The sequence below is a fragment of the Gadus macrocephalus genome, chromosome 6 (assembly GCF_031168955.1).
Source record: "Gadus macrocephalus chromosome 6, ASM3116895v1".
Classification (NCBI taxonomy): domain Eukaryota; kingdom Metazoa; phylum Chordata; class Actinopteri; order Gadiformes; family Gadidae; genus Gadus; species Gadus macrocephalus.
The window spans coordinates 983,407-1,001,928 of NC_082387.1; the positions used below are offsets into that span (position 1 = coordinate 983,407).

The following is an 18,522-nucleotide window of genomic DNA, read 5'->3' on the forward strand; positions in this document are numbered from 1 at the left end:
GTTCTTTTTTAGCACGGGCACCATGGGGGCGCACCAATCGGTTGGCTGGGTTACCTCCTCTATGATGCCGTACCCCTCCATGCGGCGCAGCTCCTCCCTGACCTTGGACGTCAGCGGTATTGGGACCCTGCGCGCAGTCTGCACCGCGTACGGGGTGGCGTTGTCCTTGAGCTGTATCCTCACAGGCTCCGTCTTGAGCGTGCCATGCTCTCCAAAGGCACCATGGACCTCCTCGATCCGTTTCACGAGGCCCATCTCAGCTGCAGTGGATCTACTGAGTAAGTTGTTGACAGACTTTCCTCTAATAACATACACTGGGAATGAGTATGAGTTCTTCTTGTATGTGGTGTTAACTTGAAATTGTCCTTTACAGTCTAATTGACCCCCTGGGCTGGTCAAAAATACACGAGTCTGCTTCAGTTCTCTCTCTGGAATGAGCATATTGAAAGTCTCTTCACACATTACACTAGCATCAGCCCCAGTATCGATCTTAAACTTAACAGGAGTTGCACCCAGCAGAAGTTGCACTGTCCACTCATCACTCGCGTTTGCATTCACTGATCCCAGGAAGTATTCACTCTGCTCATCTGCCTCTGTTACTTCCCTCACCGCTTTGGTTTTGCACTGGCTCTGCCAATGTCCGTTACTGCCGCATTTGTTGCAAGCTGAATTGCGAGCGGGGCATCTCTCTGGATCCTTGTGCCCTGTTTTCCCACACCGGCTGCACTTCCTCCCGTGCTCCGTCTTTCCCGCTCTCTCGGCGTTGCGCTGCCATTTTATATTCGTCTTCCGCGCGCCCCGCACCTCTTGTACGGATGCCGTGGCTGCCATGGCCTCTGCTGCCTGCGCACTGATCTGCATGTTCACTGTCTCTGACTGGCGAACAGACTGTATAGTCTGCGCCAGTGTAAGATCCGCCATGAGCTGCAATTTACGAGACTGCTCTTTATCTTGAATCCCCACCACGATTCGGTCCCGAATATTTTCATCTCTACCCACCCCAAACTCGCAGTGTTCTGATAAATCATAGAGAGCCCTGATGAAAGTCTCTGCCGGCTCGCCAGGCCGCTGCACACGCTGGTGGAAAACAGCACGCTCATGGATTACATTCCGCCGCGGGAAAAAGTACTCGTCGAACTTCTCCATCACTATATTGAAATTATTCTGGTGTCCTGGGTCAGTAAAAGTAAACGACTTGAAAATATTTTCCGCTTCACTCCCCATTGCGTACACCAGGGAACACACTTGTACTTCACCCGACTTCTTGTTGAGCTCCGTAGCCGTCCGATATCTCTCGAACCGCCTTTTCCAGTCGGTCCACTCCGTCGGTTTATCAAAGCTAAAACTCTCCGGTGGGTTGAACTTCGCCATGATTTACACTCTTTGCAAAACCACTGGCCACTTCTGACACCATGTAATAAAACACGGAATGTCCAGACACAGGTAAGTTGTTACTTCTGACTTTATCCAGGAGCTCTCGGGTTCATGTTCACAGCATACCGGATCAAGACTCACGTGAAAGCCCCTCCCACTGCCGTAACACCCACTAGAGTAAACATCAACAGCTACGTTACGACAGCCGTAAAGCAGAGTACCGTAAACACTCTAATACTCTGACAGGTCCCATAGCCTGATATCCCGATTGACTCTTGATTTATTTATTTTTTATTTTCGTAATTCGAAAATAGCCTAGATAGCTTAGCTACCGTCCGGTGGCGTCTGCGACTCCTTCCTGAAGCTTCGACCTACAATGACAATGGGAATTTGCCAGGTGGGCTTTCGATTTCCCAGGTGGGCTTTTGCACATCACAGTAGAGGCAGAAAACACTGATTGTAAAAAGTAACTTTTTACTTTTACTTAAAGTACATTTTAAATTATTTACTTTTTACTTTTACTTGAGTAGATTTTTTGACCGGTAAATTTACTCGTACTTGAGTACAATTTCAACAGAGTAACAGTAATTGTACTTGAGTAAAATATTTTAGTACTCTTTCCACCTCTGCCATTTGGATACTGCGGCGATACCTTGGGTTTGTGTACTGTATTTTTTAATTATGTATTTTTTGTCCATGTTTCCCGTCTACCCTATGTCTTGTCCTGTCTCAGGTTTCCCCGCCGACAAGCAGCTCCTTGCAGCTTTTTGGGGTTTTCTCCTATTTCATATCTTAATTTCAAATGAAATGTCAATTTGTACAACTAGATTGTAAGATATGAATAAAAACACATCGTATCGTATCTACGATATCATGTCACAAGATGGATAAGACAACATAACAATGTTGTATACATGCATTAAGAGCATTAAAAGCAGGTGGTGTGTGTGTGTTTGTTACTACCTTTTATCAGTAGTGTTGTGCTAGGGATTGCCAGGTTAGCACTAATTGAGGTATGATTCAGTATTGTCCACATCACTCATCATCACTTATATGGTTAAACCCTGAGTAACTTGCTTGTTTATTTAGAGTGGTTTAACAGAAACGATGCTGCCTATCTCTTAGTATTAACCACAATAATTAAACTCTTCATGATTTTTCCTATCATTGACTGACTGGGTCTTAATTAATCAGTGGTACAATCCCAATTACCATCAGGATGAAGTGAACATACTCTGAATGCAATGCTCTTACTCAAATAATGTTGACACAGATTCTGTAATGGTGTCTTAGAGAGGAGTTATGCGCACATCCTAAAAAGTAATCCACAGGTGCTAGACGATTTATCAGATATAGTGGAAGACCCACTGTTAAAAGCCCAGAAGCACATTTATTTACTTCAAGACAAGGCAACATTTCGATCTCATCTGGGCCCCGTTTCCCGAAAGCGTCGTTAGCCTAAGTGGATCGTGAAGTGCGTCGAAAGGGCATCGTAGAGTTTTCACCGCGTTTCCCGAAAGCATCGTTGGTAACGAACGTCGTGAAAACGCTCGGAACTAACGAGTACTCCAGGGGTACTCGTAGGTACACGTAGGACGCTAAGAGCATCGTTAGCTATAGCCTCAGTGGCGTCACCATCGGACATTCCGTGTATTGGATGCGTTTTATTAAAACGCATTGCGCCTTTATGTTCTTAGTTTGGTGATTAATAAAGATTATTAATTTATTTATTAATAAAGATGTTAAAATGGCCAAAATAAAACAGGACAGTCCAGAAAATGTTTGCGCAGGCAGGGCACTCAAAATGTGTGAGAGAAAGTGGGGGGATTTGTGCAGACTGTGACATAGGCTACTCTTAAAACATAGCCTAAAATAACCAAAAAAATAATGAATGAAAGAAATGAAAAAAAAATTAAAGGCAAAAGGAGCAGGCAAAAGGCTGGGATATGGTGGGGATTGGTCACGTTGACGGGGATGTTTAGTGACAGGGGGGGGGGAGCCGCGATCACTCTTCGGCGTGATTCCAAACCAAATTCCAAAGAACGGATCTTCCTCGTCCTCGTCCGGTTCACCCAACGCCATCCCAGCCTTGGCTGCAATGTTGTGGAACATTGCTGTCATGCAGATCACAGCGTGCGACTTGGCTGGCGCAAACTGGAGCACTCCGCCGGATTTGTGGAGGCATCGGAAGTGCAACTTCCACCTGCCGATCGTGCGCTCGACAATGCACCGGGCCAGACGGTGGGCTTCGTTGTACTGTTCCTCGTGGACGTCTCCCGGGTTAGCCACTGGGGTGAACAGGTGAGGCCTAAGCGGATAGCCACTGTCCCCCGAGGAGCCGCCACTCTCCCCTGGAGGCTGCAGCCAGCCGTCCGATGGAGGACTCGCGGAACACGAAGGAGTCGTGAGTGCTTCCAGGCCATCTCGCTACGACATCCAGGATGATGCCCTGATGGTCGCACACCACCTGGCAGTTGACAGCGGCATATCCCTTCCGACAGATGTAGACGTGGCCATCAACGTGGGGCGTGAGAATTGGAATCAAAGTTCCATCCACGACTCCGGCCACTTGTGGGATGCGGAACGACCGAAAAAAGTCCTCTTGGGTCGCATCCATCTTGTCTCTGCTGTGGAAACGGACGTGTCGCGGTACGAGACGGAGGAGGCTGTATGTCACTGCCTGGAACGATCTGCACACTGACGCCTTGCACAGGCCCTGGCCATCTCCTACCACCGGCAGGAAGCTCCCTGTGGCGTAGAATCGGAGGGCGGCCAAGAGCTGCACTTGCGGCGTGAGCGCAAAGCTCTTCCTTGTAGCACGTCTGAGGTCTTGCCTGATCGCCCCAAGCAGCTGTCTGATGGCCTCCCTGGGCAGCCTGTAGCGCTGGATGACTGCCGCGTCAGTGTAGACCTCGAGGGGGTCAAAGTTGTCCCGGATTCGGGCATTGATCGCAACAAGGAGACTCCGGGGACCTCTCTCTCTCTCTCTCTCTCTCTCTCTCTCTCTCTCTCTCTCTCTCTCTCTCTCTTGCGCACGGAGCGCTAGCACACGCTGTCTCCCAGCCATTATTTGCACTGACGTACTGCATTGTCCCTTGCACTATGTAGGCCTATGTTCAGAGACTAATTAATCAAACCTGTCAACGATTGTTAATTTGATGCGTAATGCCTACAACACTACACCATTTCAGCACCGTGTCAGTAGACAGTTACAATCCTACGACGTCGTGAGTGCAGCGAATGCGCGTTCACGTTAAGGGCCGTTACATAGTCGACGCGAGCAACGTGCGTAAACGACGCGAGTGACGCGAGCGACGCGCTTCCTTTCATAGTCTACACAGCATACGCGAACGTCGCGGGCGTAGTGGTGTATTGCATTACATGCAATACACCACTTACGCCACGGGCGGCAGCAGAATCGCCGGTGTTTCGCGGCTTATATTGCGGGTGACATTCCGAGTGCCATTCCGATCAAAATGTCTACGGAAGAAGAGTGCATTTTATTGCTCCTTTTACATCGGCAACGACAACGCAGGAAGCGCAGAGATAGGCGGTGGTATGTGCGCCCTTTGAATACCACACGAGATCGGGATGGGGAATTTGTTTCTCTGGTGCTTCCAATGCGAAGCCTGGACGAGGAGAGGCATTTCCAATATTTTCGTATGTCGGCGCCAAAGTTCGATGATCTCCTTTCGCGAGTCATCCGTAATCTTCCAGACTCTCACCAAAACCACCGGAACCCGATCGGGGCTTCCCAAAGGCTTGCCGTTACCTTGAGGTACCTGGCAACCGGCATCGGCCTGCAAGCTCTTTCGGCCAGCTACAAGATGGGCACCAGCACTGTGTCGGGCATCGTGGAGGAGATGTGTTCTGCCATCTGGGACGCCCTTCAGGGGGAGTTCATGGCCTTTCCTTCCCGCGGTCAGTGGCAGGACATAGCGGAGGACTTTTGGAGGCAGTGGCAGTTTCCCCTGTGTGTCGGGGCGATTGACGGGAAGCATGTCAGACTCAGAGCTCCAGCACGATCGGGAAGTGACTTCTATAATTACAAAGGTTTTTTTTTCAATTGCCCTCATGACTGCTGCTGATGCCAACTATAGATTTATTCATGTAGACGTTGGCGCATACGGGCGTGAGAGCGATGGAGGTGTCTTGGGTCGCAGTGCCTTCGGATCCAGACTGGCAGAGGGCAACCTCAATCTACCCGCCCCTGCTGTCCTACCAGGCACCACAACGCCCAGTCCTTATTTTTTTCTGGGGGATGAGGCCTTTCCCCTACAGGTGAACCTGATGCGTCCCTATCCAGGTGAGAATAAAAATATTTAATAGCTATTTATTGTTTTTATTACATTAATTAATTATACATGATTTAATTAATTATACATGAATTAGTCTAACGAAAAAAAATGCATAGCCTACCCAGGCAGGCACACAGTGCGCGCAATGGCACACTTGACCATTACTATTCAAAAGCCGTGTTAAGTTGGAGTCAGCCAAGTCATCTGTTCTCTCATCTGTTCTGTGTTCCTGCATGACACTTATTTGTCGTCTCATTAGGTACTAACCTGCAGGATAGGAAGCGCATCTACAACTACCGACAGGCCAGGGCGAGACGCGTAGTGGAGAATGCCTTTGGCATATTGGCTGCGCGCTTCCGAATCTTTGGCCGTCCAATTGACTGCCAACCTGAAAAGGCGGTGAAAATTGTGAAGGCGTGCGTGGCTCTCCACAACTTCCTGGCATCCACCGAACGAGCCAGATACATGCCCGCCTCCTTTGTGGATAGGACCGCTGACACCGGAGAGGTCCAGCCTGGAGAGTGGAGGCAGCATGTTGAGGGGGACCGGAATATGGTTGACGGACCACGGTGTTCGGTCGGCAGAGCCAGACCATCTCTAGACCATCTCTAAGAGCGGCCCTTGTCAGGGAGCAGCTGGCAGATTATTTTCTGTCAGATGCTGGCGTGTTTCCCCACCAGTACAATGTGCTACGTTTGGGTATGCGCACTGACCAATAAACGTATTTTTCCCTTGGAAGCATGACTTTTAATTTATTAGTTATCACATTACACAAGTTAACTAATTTGGTTTACGTCAAACTCATTAATTCATATCCATATAAATTTTTTATACAACGAGCTACTGCCTTGACAGATGAATGAATTATTTAAGTGTACGCCTATAGCCAAAGCTTGCCGCATAATGTCCACAGAAATTATATGGTAGGAAACATTATTAGAGAAAAGGGGTTTATTTATCAAACACAGAAACTTGACCCACCATGCATGCACACATTTTTCATTCACTCACGCTTTCAAATTTCATTCACTCAAAGAGGCTATATACAGAACTTATGTTTCAAACAGAACATGAACACACAGAACATGAACACACAGAACGTGAACACAAAACATTACGTAATTAATTAAAATAAGCTAAAACAAATAAGGCAAGTAATAAAAAGAATATCGGGTGAGAAGAAAATTATTAAATTGGCTCATAATCCCGCATCAACTGTTTGATGTCGTGCATCAAAAAAGCACTTTGCCCCTGTGGAAGGGTTCGCATGAATTGGCACAGGTAATTGCTAAAGGAGAAGTGAATGTCATTCATGTCTCTTTCCCTCATCCTCTCTCTCTCCCTCTCTCTCTCATTCTCTCTCTCCCTCTCTTCCACCCTTTCTCTCTCCCTTTCTCTCACCTTCTCCATTTCCTTCTCTCTATCCTGCCGAATTTCCTGCAGCCTATCGAGGAGGGCAGCCTCGCATGGATCCGTATTCGGCCTGACGCTTTTCCTCTTTCTTTTACCCCCACGGGAGGCTGATGATGTCGGGGTAGGGGGATGAGATGATGGGGTAAAGACTGAGGAGGGTCAGATAGGGAGGAAGAGGTAGCAGAAGCCACTCGTGTCGCGGTGGGAGGGTGGGGTGGAAGAAGGGAAGAGGTAGAGGTAGAAGGGTGAGATGTGGAAGAGGTAGTGGTTAGAGGGTCAGATAGAAGTGGAAATTGGGATAGGGATGAGGTGGGGTTGGGGGTTGATGGAGGTGCCTGATCTGCCTGCAAATTAGGCCTTTCCTCCTCCTCCTCATCTTCCTCACCTGCCTACAGAAAGACACCTGTTTTCAAACATCCTGACCAAGTAAATAGCCTACCATTACAAAATATATTGAGAACAGTCTGTCTCTCCACACACACACACACACACACACACACACACACACACACACACACACACACACACACACACACACACACACACACACACACACACACACGTTGATTATGCCTACATACCGGTAAATTTGATTCGGTGGACCTGTGCCGGATGAACTCGCTCAACCAGCTAAGTTGGGTCAGGATTTTAGGATAACCGAAAGTTATTTGCCCAGCACCACTTCTGCACGCGATCTTCCATTTTTTATGCGCTCTGGCGTATTTGTCCCGGACAGCTTTCCAGTCTGTTTTAACTTTTGCAACCGATTTTTCCATTGCACTTGCAACCTCCCTCCACGCATTCTCCAAAGCATTCTTGTTGGAATGTAACATGGATGAAGTGTCATATAAATGCTCATATAATCTAATTTGCTCGCACAATTTTTCCTCTTCGCCCGCCATTTCATTCGAATTTTCTTCCGTTAATATAATTGAAATTAACGTACAATATTTGCAGTATCGCCCCCACCAACAACGCATGGTATTGCATGGATCGGCGCGTCGCGTATCAAAAATCTGGAGGACGTGTTTTGCTACGCGTCGACGCATAATGGCGGCCGTCGCGTCGCGTAGCCTTATGGACGCGTATGCGTAGTGATGCGTTGACTATGTAATGGCCCAGTTTCGGGAAACGCGACAAAGAAATTATCGATGGTTCGAAAGATCCATCGGGAGAATGATCTTACGAGCGAAGATCCATCAATATCGGGAAACGGGGCCCTGATCTTCATCAGGCAGTGAACACACTGGGTGAGACGTGAAAACAAACAGGGGACCAGTCTAAACAACAGGGCGCACACAAAAGGTGGCAATTGGCATGACATGCACCTAAAAAAGCTGGCTGATAAAATCACATGAATCAATGACAAATAAATGAAGATTTGGTTTGGACATCTTATATATCGAATTCTTGCAATGTATGGCACAGTATTGTAAATTAGATTGATTTGCTATTTTGGTTTGACGTGCTAAGCACGTTTGGGTTGTTGTCGTGCAACTTGTAATATAACATTTATTTTGTCTAGGCAGACCAAACATATGCTCATTCCCCGTATCTTTTGTTTATCTGATGACCTTTTGTGCAGGTAATGACAAAAAACTATTTGGATCCTTGTCTCTGGCTTGGTAGGACTTGGAGAGAGTGGTAAACGTTCAACACGAGGTTTATCCCTAACAGAGACACAATGTAAACAAGCATGCGTTCTGGAGGTGGTTCACGAAGCATCTAATCCAGTAAGAATTCAGTTTATATTAAAAGTGGGCAGAATTGTAAATAACGTCATTGTTTTATTCTACATGCAGTACCGCTAGTCGCCACACGAGTGGAGTGTCTACCCTTTAATGAGCGCTGTTCAGCGCAACTAACATTGAAATAAATGAAATAGTGTTCTAATTGTATGCTGTACGTCAGATTGACAGTATGATTGATATGTAATCAGTTTTATATAACACAGTATATGATATGACCATGAAAAAATACATATGATTGGATTTAACTGACAATGGAAGTTATTGGAAAATGTGTATCACAATGAAAATACATTGAAGTTGCTTTCTAAGGGCTGGAATGGACTTGCTGCTAACAACGCAGCCCTCAAAGTCAAATCACACCAAATTATTTGGGCATCATCAGGATAGGGTCATAAGACTATGAGACAAGTTTGGTTTGGATGCATGAAGGCCTTGCAGAGATATGAGCTCACTTCCTGTTTGACGTGCCCCTGAGGTCAAAGGTCAGCTAATAGTTTGGATGTCCCCAGAATGATGTCATGAATCTATGTACCAAGTTTGGCTATGATATGTTAAAGAAGTGATGAGAACCGGCTTACTTCCTGTTTGGCTGCTTTGCCGTCAAGTTTGATTGGCTGTCACGGCCAAACGGTTTTGAATTTGAGCATCCAGTTTATATTGTAAGTGGGCGGAATGGTAAATATAGTCATTGTTGCATTAAACATTAAGTACCGCTTATCGCCACACGAATGCAGTGTCTACCCATTAATGAGCACCGTCATGTTTGATTGGCTGTCACGGCCAAACGGTTTTGAATTTGAGAAAGCTGTTAGATACATTTGTTCAGCTTGGTCTGAAGATCATATATTCCAAGTTTCATGAAGATCAGACATAATTTGTGGCCTGTGGAAATGTACAACTGATTTTGACAACTTTCAACATGGTGGCCAAGTTCTGATGTTGCCATGAGAAATAATTTATATGCTATATGGGGAGGTCTGACAGTATCATCAGACATTGAAAATAAGTTTGAAATGTACTCGTGTGAAGAGAGGAGTTAAAACACGTCTTCATTAATTATAGCGCCCCTAGAGGTCAATGGTCACCAAATTCCCCATGATGATGCTATGGGTCTATGTATCAAGTTTGGTTATGATATGTCAAAGGGCTGCAGAGATATTGGTGTGTTTCCGGTTTGGCGGCTTCACGGGCGAATATCATTGGCTGTTGCGGATATTTCTGCAAGAAATAATATACTAGCTATATGGGGAGGTCTGATAGTATCACCAAACATTGAAAATAAGTTTTAAATACACTCATGTGAAAAGAGAGGAGTCAAAACACATCGACATTAATAACAGTGCCCCCTAGAGGTCAAAGGTCACCAAATTCATTCAGTGTCACCATGATGGGGTCATGGGTCTATGTACCAAGGTTGGTTATGATATGTCAAAGGGCTGGTGAGATATGGGCTTACTTCCTGTTTGGCGACTTGGCGGTCAAATTTGATTGGCTTTAGCGGGCAAACGGTTTTGAATTTGAAAAGTCTATTCAATGTTTTTTATCAAGCATGGCCTGAAGATCATTTGTGCCAACTTCCGAGATGATTGGACAAAATTTGTGATAGAAGTAGCATTTTGAAGGTTTTTGACGTAAACCAAGATGGCGGAAAATCCATCATGGCGCAAAATGATGTCAAAGGATGCGTTGAACTTGGCTTGGACCAAGGAATCCAATGATACCTTGTTTGTGAATATTGGATGAATTTGTCGAAAGTTATTAACATGAATGTTGGTGGCGCTAGAGCTGTTGGGCTAGCGACCTGAAATTGGCTTGTTGGGCTAATGGGGTTGTCCTGAACCAGTATGCACATTTTCACAACTTTTCAACAAACGGTTCTATGGGCTGCCATAGACTCCCATGTCAGGTAAATAATAATAGGAATTCACACAAAAACAATAGGTTGTCTCGCAACATAGTTGCTTGACACCCAATAATCCATATATACTCCCTGGAACCGATTTGGACAGTATCTGCATATTTTGTTGAAGATTTAATAGCTTTTGAACGTTAATTAGTAGGCCCAAGTAAGTTGGAGTTCCTTAGTTTTTCCCTGTTGAAGCGAACAGCTGTCGTTCCGTTCCAAATCAGCTGGGCCCCGTTTCCCGAAAGCATCTTTAGCCTAAGTGGATCGCAGAGTGGGTCGTACGAGCATCGTACAGTTTTCACACCGTTTCCCGAAAGCATCTTTGGTAACGAACCTCTTAAAAACGCTAACGAGTCACGAGTAGCTAACGAGTGCTCCAGGGTACTCGTAGGACGCTAAGAGCCTCGTTAGCCTACTATAGCCTCAGTGGCGTAGCCAGCGGACATTCCTAGTATTGAATGCGTTTTATTATAACACATTGGTAATGGTGTATCACGTGCGTCTGAGCCTAATGTGGGCCATTATGTTCTTAGTTTGAGAGAGACAGTCCAGGAAATGTTTGAGCAGGCAGGGCACTTAAAATGTGTGAGAGAAAGTGGGGGGGATTTGTGCAGACTGACATAGGCTACTCATAAAACGTAGCATAAAATAATGTAAAAAAATTAAAAAAATTAAAAAAAAATAAAAAAATTATAAAAAACAAGCAAAGGAGCAGGCAAAAGGCTGGGATATGGTGGGGATTGGTCACGTTGACGGGAATGTTTAGTGACATGTGGGAGGGTGGAGGGGGTTAAAAAAAAGTCTCAATCACTCTTCGACGTGCATGAAAACCAGCCGCGTAGTTATGAGGGAGGCCGTCCTCACACCGATCTTCCTCGTCGTCATCGTCCTCAATGTCCTCCGGTTCAACCAAAGCTACCCCAGCCTTAGCTGCAATTTTGTGCAACATAGCTGTCACACATATCACAGCGCATGACTTGGCCAGCGAAAACTGGAGCCCTCCGCTGGACTTGTGAAGGCATCTATAGCACAACTTCCACCTCCCGATCGTGCGCTCAGGATTAGGACTGATATGTCGGCCTAGGCTTAATCAATTGTGTTTTAATATCTTTAGCATTCATATTATTGCAATCTATTCTTTTCGTAGGCTACTCTGCGGTTGGCCTTGATGGGGAGATATTTTAACCCTTTTTAACACCATTTTCCTCCGACATTCCTGCGTCTCCCCCTGCGTCATAGCCCGTTTCAGCACCATGTCAGTGGACAGGTACAATCCTACGATCGTCGTGAGTGCAGCGAATGCGCGTTCACGTTAAGAGGAGTTTCGGGAAACGCTCCAAAGAAATTATCGATGGTTCGAAAGATCCACCTTTCGAACCATCTTACGAGCGAAGATCCATCGATATCGGGAAACGGGGCCCTGTCCTCTGCCATCTAAGCCGTTAGGGGATCTTTTCAATGCATCCTGGAACGTGCATCTTTTCAGGGAATTTGTACAATAAATCCATAACAAATACCGAATATTGATTGTCTTATGTGTCCTTATTATATCCATTATATTGACCGGGTATTCCCAAGACGCTCACGCTCTGCAGCAAGCCAGTCACAGTTGATTGGCGCAGCGCTGTAAAGCGAACGTAAACAAACAACTAAGCTAAGGTTAGCATTTCGCTAAGCATTACTTTTCCTCCCAAGATCCCGCTAATGTTGTGTTGTAAAGTAAAGGGAAACATATCTATTCTTCCTCCACCCCTCTCGCTTCTCTGCTTGGTGTCGCTTATAGTTTGCCTCCCTCGCTCTGGTAACGTCAGGCACGTGAAAAAAATAAACGAAGCTCCGAATACTGATTTAAGTATTCATGTGATATTTAAGCTTTGAATACTAATTTTCCGAACGAGTATTCAAATAATTCGGGCCAGCCCTAGTGGCGTGACATGTTTTTTTGTGTTAGGCTATCTTCTTCTCAATTGATCACGCGATGAAAAGCTAAAAAGAAACAAATTAATCGTGATCGACTTGAAAGCTGTTTTATAGGCTGTTATGAATAGGCAATGTGTGCGTGAATTGAGCTTGTGTTGTGTAAACTGGCCTGAACATGTTAAATGCTGTGTGAGGTGTAACTGTGTGTTTGTTTGTTTGTTTGTTTTTGTTTGCTTTTTTTAAATGTATTCATTTATGAATTTAGCGTTATTATTTTCTTTTCTTTTCTGGCATAGCAGAAAAGGTTGCACGTTGAGGTGATGTCGGCTCCCGCAAGCAGGGCCGTCGGACTGCGGGGACAAAGGGGACAGTTTTTTTTTTTTTATTATCTACCGGCCACGTCCCCCCCCCCCCCCCCCCCCCCCCCCATCAACAACTGAGCGCAGGGGGGTCCATCAGTACCTATAGTATAGGGGCCCAGGATTTGGTGCTACGGCCCTGCCCGCAAGTCTCCAATTCTCTCCCCCACACCAGACCCCAGATACCACGGACACAGACTTCATCACCGTGGCCTCAGGAAACACTGAAGCTCTCCTGAGTGAGGTCGGCAATCACAGAGACTTTGGTGAATTCCTACATGCAGATTTCCGCCTCCCTATACACTGCAGCAGCCCAGACAATCCCCATTGCCTCAGGTACACGTTTGACGTCGACGGCGTCGTGATCCAGGTGCGTCACATGAGAGGCATAGTCGCAGAGGTTGGTTATTTGAACCTGCCCCGTTTGTATCCCAGTAGGCTCAAAAGGCAGTACAGCTACCTAAAAAAACATGTGTCCCTGCCGCGCTGCAGTCCGGAAGGCTTGGCGGCACTTAAAAACTACCTGGGCCACAAAATATCAAACGTGGCAGGGGGCTACGTTCTGACGCTCTGCGCTGTCCCCAGCAGCCTGACGAACCCGGACCTCAGGCTGAAAAACCCACGGTTGTATGGCACACTCGCGGCTGAGCTGTTGAGCGAGGTAAGGGAAGGGTTTTGAAAACGGGTGAGGTCACATTCTTACAGCTGTACGTGGACGCCCCGCACATCCATTACAACCAGCCTTTCAAACACCCCGTCAGTGGTGCTGGTCACCTGCGGCTTGAGCCACCCAAACTTCAAGGCTACCCTTACCAGCAGGGCGTTTGCCTACCTAAAGCATATTCGGGACTTGAGGCTCCGCCAGGTGTGTCAGGTGGGATGCCGCATCGAGCAGGTGGTGCGGTTCGAGGGCGAGGATGTTCCCTTCGAGTTTGACCCGAGAGAGTTTTTTGACCTGCCTGCTCTGCAAAGGCTCTTCCAGGACCGTGCGCTGCTGGTGCCCTTCCAGGACAGAGAGGATGGCCGGGGTCTCCTGTCCACATTGCGGGGTGTTGTCAGCCACCTGGCCGGCATCCTGGGAGAGTCGTTTCGAGACAGCGAGGGCATGGGCAGATACGACCCTTCGTGGAAAGCATACCAGGCGGAGCTGGCTCTGGAAGAGCTCTTCTTTGGGCACCCACTGTCATCACTCGACAACACCCTGAGTGCCAGCCTGGGAACCAGCACGGTGAGTAAACGCAGCGCCACCCACGAGAGGGGGTTCATCGGGCTGGCCCCCCACAACAGCGCCAGCCTGGAAGAATCGCCACCACCCCTCCATCACTGGACCAGGGACCCACTGCAAGAAACACGCATCGAAAGGCTGTGGGCACTCTGTCAGTGTGTGGAGGCTGGACCGGCCGTGCTCAGGGCTGCCCTGATAAGGGTCTTGCTGGGGGACCTGTACCAGCGGAACGATCAGCTGCCCTGCACGTCCCTAAAGTCAGACACACCCCCTGGCAGGCTGACGGGGGCGACGGACGTGAAGAAATTCGCTGCCGACCTCGCCACCAAAGAAAGCTTTCCCGTCCCTCACACATTTGGCAGTGCTTTGGCTCAGCCTGGCTCCGCCCTCTTCCGCTACGTAGCTAAGGTGGCTGCCGATGAAAAGTGTACATCGCCACACACTTCGCGATTTGACCGTTTTCAATACACTTATTTTCGCCCGATCTGAATCGGAACGCCCTACGTACTCAAACTTAGACTAGTAAGTACGGATAGTATGGATATTGGAACACGGCGATGTAATCATGAAGCGGACGAGGCCACGGCGAAGTCTGGTGTGGGACCATTATGATTTAAAAAATGACTTCTTGGGGAGCACTATAGGCCTACCACTCAAGGCGAGGTTAGCATCGAAGCAGAAATAAAGAACTTTCTGAGCCCCTGGATTGTGGAAAGTTGTCCCCCCGCCTTGCCAAGTTAATAAGTTAGTAAGTTAGCACGGAGGTATTTGTGCATCACGGTAACGTCGGTCCTCTCAGAGCGGGTGTTTTCGGCGGCTGGACTGACGGTCACCAGGCTGCGGTCGCGTCTGACCCCAGAGCATGTCAACATGCTCATCTTTCTGAACAAAAATCCGTAGACTGGTTGGTTAAGTTATAACATGATTGTTTTTTGATATTATTATTGTTATTATTTTGGGAAGAACCTAGGGTTGTGTTTATTGAGCACCGGCTTCGAGCTGCATGCTCCGTTGCTTAGAGCAGAGTAGCGCATAACTATTGAACGGATCTGGTTTAACTGAGTTGTTCATCTAATAATAAAGATCTGGATGAGGAAATGAGGAAAACACGCTGCATTTGTATTTATTTCATTTTGAATATAATATTCTTTTAAATTTTTATGTAAAATATTAACGATTAATCGACTAATTGATCGTTAATTCTCCCGACGATCGACTAAAACAACTTTATCGAATGCCCATCCCTAGTTTTTATGCGTTCATTTATTCTTAATGTTTTTGTGGTTGTTGTTTTTAAGTTGCAGAAACAAGGGATCGCCATCCCATCCCTGCGACCGCCGCCGTCCAGTGCGGAGGAGTGTGTGCATCCCCTGGAAGACGTCCAAGCTGTCGACGATCAGGACGAGCTCAGGCCCCCCATTGTGTCAGCAGCCATGTGCTTGCCAGCCAACTCTGGGAAGAGGTGGGGCATGGACGAGGAATCCACCTTTTTAAAACAATCACAGGTTACACACCAAGTGGCATACAAGGAGTACGTGCAAGATTGCAGAAAGAGAAAGTTGCCGTCGAGATCATTTGTTGCGTTCAAGCGCAAGAGACAGCGCTTAATGGCATGAAGCAAACAAAAGAGAGGGGGAAAAAAGAGGAAAAGGAGGAAATGTGCCGTTGCAATGTCTGACATTTCTGTTTGTGAGTGCACATAGTTTATTGAAAAAAGTAAAGAAAAAAAAGGCCGGTATGTAAATATGTATCTAAGTTTTGCTGTTGCAATGTTTGCCTTTTTTGTTTATTAGTAGACAGTAGTTCATTGGAAAAAATAAAAATACAAAAGGACCTGTTTGTAAATATATATCTATGTTTTGTGTCTTTCAATGTTTGACATATTTATTGATTGCATTAGTTCACAGTACTTCATTGACGAACAAATGAAAAAAATACCAGTTTGTAAGTATATCTCTATGCTTTGCTGTTGCAATGTTTGCCATTTTCATCTTTTATATTAGATGACAGTAGTTCATTGGAAAACAAAAAAAAAATAAAACTCACATGGGCTCTGCCTTGACGTGGCGTGGGGGCTTAAAGCTTCTGTGATGCTGTGGTGCTTTCAAGAATCTCTAGAATCACTGAGGCTAAACCAAAGAGTCCACAACATACAGCTAAACTTAAAATAAAAAGGTCTCCCCGCATCCCAACAGCGCATGCATGGTTTCATGCTTCTATTCAGTGGGCAGGCGCATGATTGACGTAATCATTTTTGAAGAGGGAGATGGAGGGAAGGACCAACACTCAACAGCTGCGAGGGAAGAGCTGAGATGCAGCAATGCTCATGTGTCACGCTGCGGCTTCTCCAGGACAGGTGGGTCAGTGCTGAGGCACAAGAAGGTCAGTGGGGAAGTGACCAAAGCAGTGCCTTCTTCTATCCTCTTCATGTGTTATTTATTATTCATTTATTAATCGATCAGGGCCCCGTTTCCCGAAAGCATCTTTAGCCTAAGTGGATTGCAGAGTGGGTCGTACGAGCATCGTAGTTTTCACACCGTTTCCCGAAAGCATCTTTGGTAACGAACGTCTTGAAAACGCTCGTAGCTAACGAGTGCTCCAGGGTACTCGTAGGACGCTAAGAGCCTCGTTAGCCTACTATAGCCTCAGTGGCGTAACCAGCGGACATTCCTAGTATTGTATGTGTTTTATTATAACACATTGGTAATGGTGTATCACGTGCGTCTGAGCCTAATGTGGGCCATTATGTTCTTAGTTTGAGAGAGACAGTCGAGGAAATGTTTGAGCAGGCAGGGCACTTAAAATGTGTGAGAGAAAGTGGGGGGGATTTGTGCAGACTGACATAGGCTACTCATAAAACGTAGCCTAAAATATTGTAAAAAAAAATAATAAAAAAAATAATAATAAAGATATTAATTATAAAAATATTTAAAAAAAATGCAAAGGAGCAGGCAAAAGGCTGGGATATGGTGGGGATTGGTCACGTTGACGGGAATGTTTAGTGACATGCAGTGGCGAACTTAGCCCTTTGGGGGCTCCAAGCGAAGAGTAATTTAGGGGCCCCTGCATCTACCGGTCTATTGTACCTTATGTCGCATAATGAGATACTCCATACAAGGGATGAACAAAAGTCACTATCCTTCTTTCATGCAAATGTTAATTATCTATTTACAAATTGAGAATAACATACAAAACAATAAGATTAGTTATGTTGACACATTACACTGACTGTTAACCTTATGTCATCATTTACCTGAGGGTTTCCAGTAGGTCACAGCAGCTATATGCTGTGACCTACTGGAAACCGACTGATAGCTGTTTCCAGCTATCAGTATTTTTCCTGTGCTCTTCAGACCTTTCATGGTTGATTAGATGCATTGCAAGGTTATTCCAGGGTTTAAATCCTTCCTCACTCAGTTGTTTTTGTTTTCCAAAAAGGCAACAACAAAAGCAAAAAACACGGTCTGCACTTTCACTAGACTAACCAAGACCTGTTCACCCTCTCATCATTTTTCATTACTATGTAATAGTATGCTTTTGTGAATCTGCGGCCCTTGGGCCAGAGTGCTGGGTCATCCACAAGAATATGTGTGCACCTGCCCAAGACACAGCAGCTTGGGCCAGAGTGCTGGGTCATCCACAAGAATATGTGTCTCGCAGTCATTGTTATCGTTATTGTCATCAATTTCAATAACCGAAGTGGAAGAAGGAGAATGAGCAATATTCACTACCAGTTGTGCATAATCTCCGTCAGTTTGTTGACACACGTCATTAGCATCGCTGCTGGCTGAGCCAGAGCCACTTGGAATGAAAGGAGCAGTAACGTGACAGCAAACGATGTTGACGGCTGCTCTTGAGCCGCCGACGGTCCCGCTAACACTGCGGTGGCTGTAAAAAAGCTGGATAGCTTTGGCAGCTTTGACAGAAAGTCCTGCCTTTGGTCTTTCTTCTTCTTTTTATGTGACCCGCTTTCGTACGATCGCTTCATGTTTCACTCGATTTATGTCTCACTCGATTTCTCTCTCTCTCTCTTACCGCTTACTGTTTTGAATTTGACATCATTTCTGCATACGCGTCATGAGCGTGATGCGCGTAACATGGAATAGTCCATGTAGTGCAGACTGAAGGGGGGTGCACACGAAAAGATCGTCAAAATATGAGTAATTAGACATCCTGATGCTACTATTGTGAAGAGATATTTATAAAAATAATAAATATGGGGACAAAATATATGCATTGGGGCATTTTGGGGGCCCCAAAAACCTTCTATGGGGCC

At 46.2% G+C, this 18,522-nt stretch overlaps 2 protein-coding genes across 2 annotated transcripts in view; one reads left to right on the forward strand and one right to left on the reverse strand.

Annotated features, from left to right (window-relative positions):
* Window positions 1-18,522, reverse strand: part of skap2 (src kinase associated phosphoprotein 2) — a 362,220-nt gene that overhangs the window by 148,060 nt on the left and 195,638 nt on the right. The gene's annotated exons all lie outside the window — the stretch shown is intronic.
* Window positions 4,617-6,284, forward strand: LOC132459036 (uncharacterized). Its single transcript, XM_060053421.1, has 2 exons — window positions 4,617-5,680; window positions 5,932-6,284. Exons 1-2 carry the CDS (start codon window positions 5,374-5,376, stop codon window positions 6,282-6,284), a joined length of 660 nt encoding a protein of 219 aa, XP_059909404.1. The 5' UTR covers window positions 4,617-5,373.

Coding starts and splice junctions, on each gene's coding strand:
- LOC132459036 (XM_060053421.1), top strand. CDS start 5,374: ATGTCAGACTCAGAGCTCCAGCACGATCGGGAAGTGACTTCTATAATT. Junction 5,681..5,931: donor CCTGATGCGTCCCTATCCAG/GTGAGAATAAAA, acceptor TCGTCTCATTAG/GTACTAACCTGCAGGATAGG.